The sequence below is a fragment of the Bremia lactucae genome, linkage group LG4 (genome assembly GCF_004359215.1).
Source record: "Bremia lactucae strain SF5 linkage group LG4, whole genome shotgun sequence".
In the NCBI taxonomy this organism is placed as follows: domain Eukaryota; phylum Oomycota; class Peronosporomycetes; order Peronosporales; family Peronosporaceae; genus Bremia; species Bremia lactucae.
In genome coordinates, this window is record NC_090613.1 from 6,384,998 (window position 1) to 6,387,484 (window position 2,487).

Genomic DNA, 2,487 nt, shown 5'->3' on the forward strand with positions numbered 1-2,487 from the left:
CTGTGTTATTTGCTGACTAGTGCTTGACCAATGTGGGATTCAAACCCATGCCCTTTCGGACCGGTGCCTATAACTGGCGGCTTAGACAGCTCGGCTAATTGACCACCTTCAGTTTTACTTCCCGCAACACAAACATGGACAACACACCTTTTAATAAGACCTTTTCTAAAATTAAAATTTGCTAGAATTCTATTATGCATCAAATACCGTGGGTATCGGTTATGGTCAAAGGAACGGCATTGATAGACCAAAAAAGAATTCATAATCGGAGGATACTGTTTTTTTTGGAGGGTCACTCATCAGAGGTTAGACTGTGGCACAGAAGCTTACTACATTGCTCGTTTTACCACACCACATTGGCCTCAGTATTCACATTGGCGACGATTTAGTCGACGACACAAACGAGCTGGATATGGAACTTGTTCTCCAACTTGACAAGCGTGACAATCGAGCCGTCCCCTTCCTCGTAGTTGCAGTGATGCATCCGACACAGACCCCCACTGTCATATTCCGCGCTCCGGCTATTCGAAGTTCCTCAATGTGATGACAGGCGTGACAGATGGCGTCTCCACAAGACATGCAGTTGTATCGCCGTAAACCAAGTAACTTTACTGCACCAAAGTGCTTGCTACAGCACTGACAAAAATCCACTTGGTACTTATTCGTCCATAGCGACTGGTGGACGAAGGTAGACGGATCAAGCTGTTGACGGTGGAGGAGAGCAATCACGCGGCTGAGCACGTCCGCAAAGCGCGGCACATAGTAGCGTGTTGTCAGCCGTGGAGCAAGTCCACCTGTCTCAATACCAATGATATATGCGATTTTTGAAAGTGCTCCCGGCTGGCCCGTGTTTTGCACAAAGTACCCCGACCGGAACATTCGCGTCCGGACAAAGCCCTTTGGCACGTCGAGTTGCGATATATCAGTCAAATTAAGCGAGTCCCACACGCAGTAGCCAATCGTCGATCCATCCGGATACTTAATGACATCAGTAGAAACGACGACACACATGTCACGGTGATGCCTTTGGAGTGTCCGGGCTTTAAAAGCGGTATAGCGAATGTAAGTGGATCGCAGTGGATGCTCCTCTGTCGCATACTCCAACACATTTAATAGCCTCGCATCTAGGAGATTATCGTACATGAAACGACACCGCTGCAGCATCATGTCAGTGTCCGAGACGACAAATAAATTGATCACCTTCTCCACAGAAGCCTCGGTGCTGTCGACACAGCAAAAGCGACTCTGCTTTTTCGTCACACTCTCCCGGTCTTCGTAATATGTGATACCATCTTTGCACATCTTGGCACGCCAATAATTGTCAGCCGTCCCTTCGCGCATCATACTATCCAAAACGTCCTCCACTGCCGCCGCAATTTGCCTCTTCAGCACGTTTTTCACGGAATTCGGAAGCTCTAAATAATCACGAGCTCGAATAGAGCTCGGGGAACTATTTGCGCTGTATCTCGGTGCCGAGGACTCTGCAGTCAAGTGGCGGGACTGTGCAGCGGATCCAGTGCTAAAATTGGGCATCTACTTACTTTTGTGAAAAGACAGTGCCAATCGGTCGATTAATCTTTTAATGAGCTGGCAGAACTCGACATTAAACTCGCTTCTTAGATTCGAGTAATTTAGAACGATTCGATACAAGTCGGCCTAAATTGTGCTTGTACCGAAAATCCAGCTGGGCTAGTTCCTACCCAAGATCGCTCTCACCTCTCGATGCACGCTCCTCAAAAATTTATCAATTAATTAATTCAGAAGCGAGCACAGGAGAATTAATACAAAATGTATTCCATTGCTACAGCATCGAGGCAGCGCTTTTTATACGGAGCCTTCTAGAATAAGCGACTTTGAAAAGCATGCTACACTGTAGTAGCTAGAATAATTGTGTTAGCACTGATAGTGAATGCTGGTTGCTTCAAATATAATAAAATCTACTGTCAATAAAATCGGAGATTCGATCGGAGTGTGAATTGCAGATAATAACTGTTTCTATGTATTGCAAATGCAGCTTTGCATTATGATAGCAAGCCCAGAAGAGAACTTGGTGGACTGTTGCTCGTCATTCACAATGGACGAGAGCGTCCTAGAAACGGACAAAAAGAAGCGGTACGCTGCTCAAGGCTGATATGCCTTGAGAGACAGTCCGTTCTTTGAGGTTCTGTGGAAACATCATGATGTGTTCCCAGAAGAAGTGCCGAGCCACCTACCAGTAGATAGGGGCATCGGGCACGAGATAGACCTCGAACCTGGCACCACGTATTGTGTGACCAGGCAATGGCCGTTGCAGAAAGAACAAGTCGATTATTTCGATGAGTTCTTCGACAAGCGAGCCAAGGCGGGTGTGCGTGAGAGCAAATCGCCTCACTGCAGCCCGACCTTTTGTGTGCGTAAAGCCACAGGTGGATGGCGCGTGGTTCATGCTTATAATAAGCTGAACACGGCGGCCATACCGGCGCAAACGCCAATCCCGCGGAAAGATGT

General features: G+C 47.3%; 1 protein-coding gene across 1 annotated transcript; it reads right to left on the reverse strand.

Annotated features, from left to right (window-relative positions):
* Window positions 1-369: 369 nt before the first annotated feature.
* On the reverse strand, window positions 370-1,533 carry CCR75_004933 (uncharacterized protein; the record flags this gene model as incomplete). The annotated part of the gene is made up of 1 exon (XM_067963019.1): window positions 370-1,533. The coding sequence occupies one exon, from the start codon at window positions 1,531-1,533 to the stop codon at window positions 370-372; it is 1,164 nt and encodes a 387-aa protein (XP_067817050.1).
* Between the last annotated feature and the right edge of the window lie 954 nt (window positions 1,534-2,487).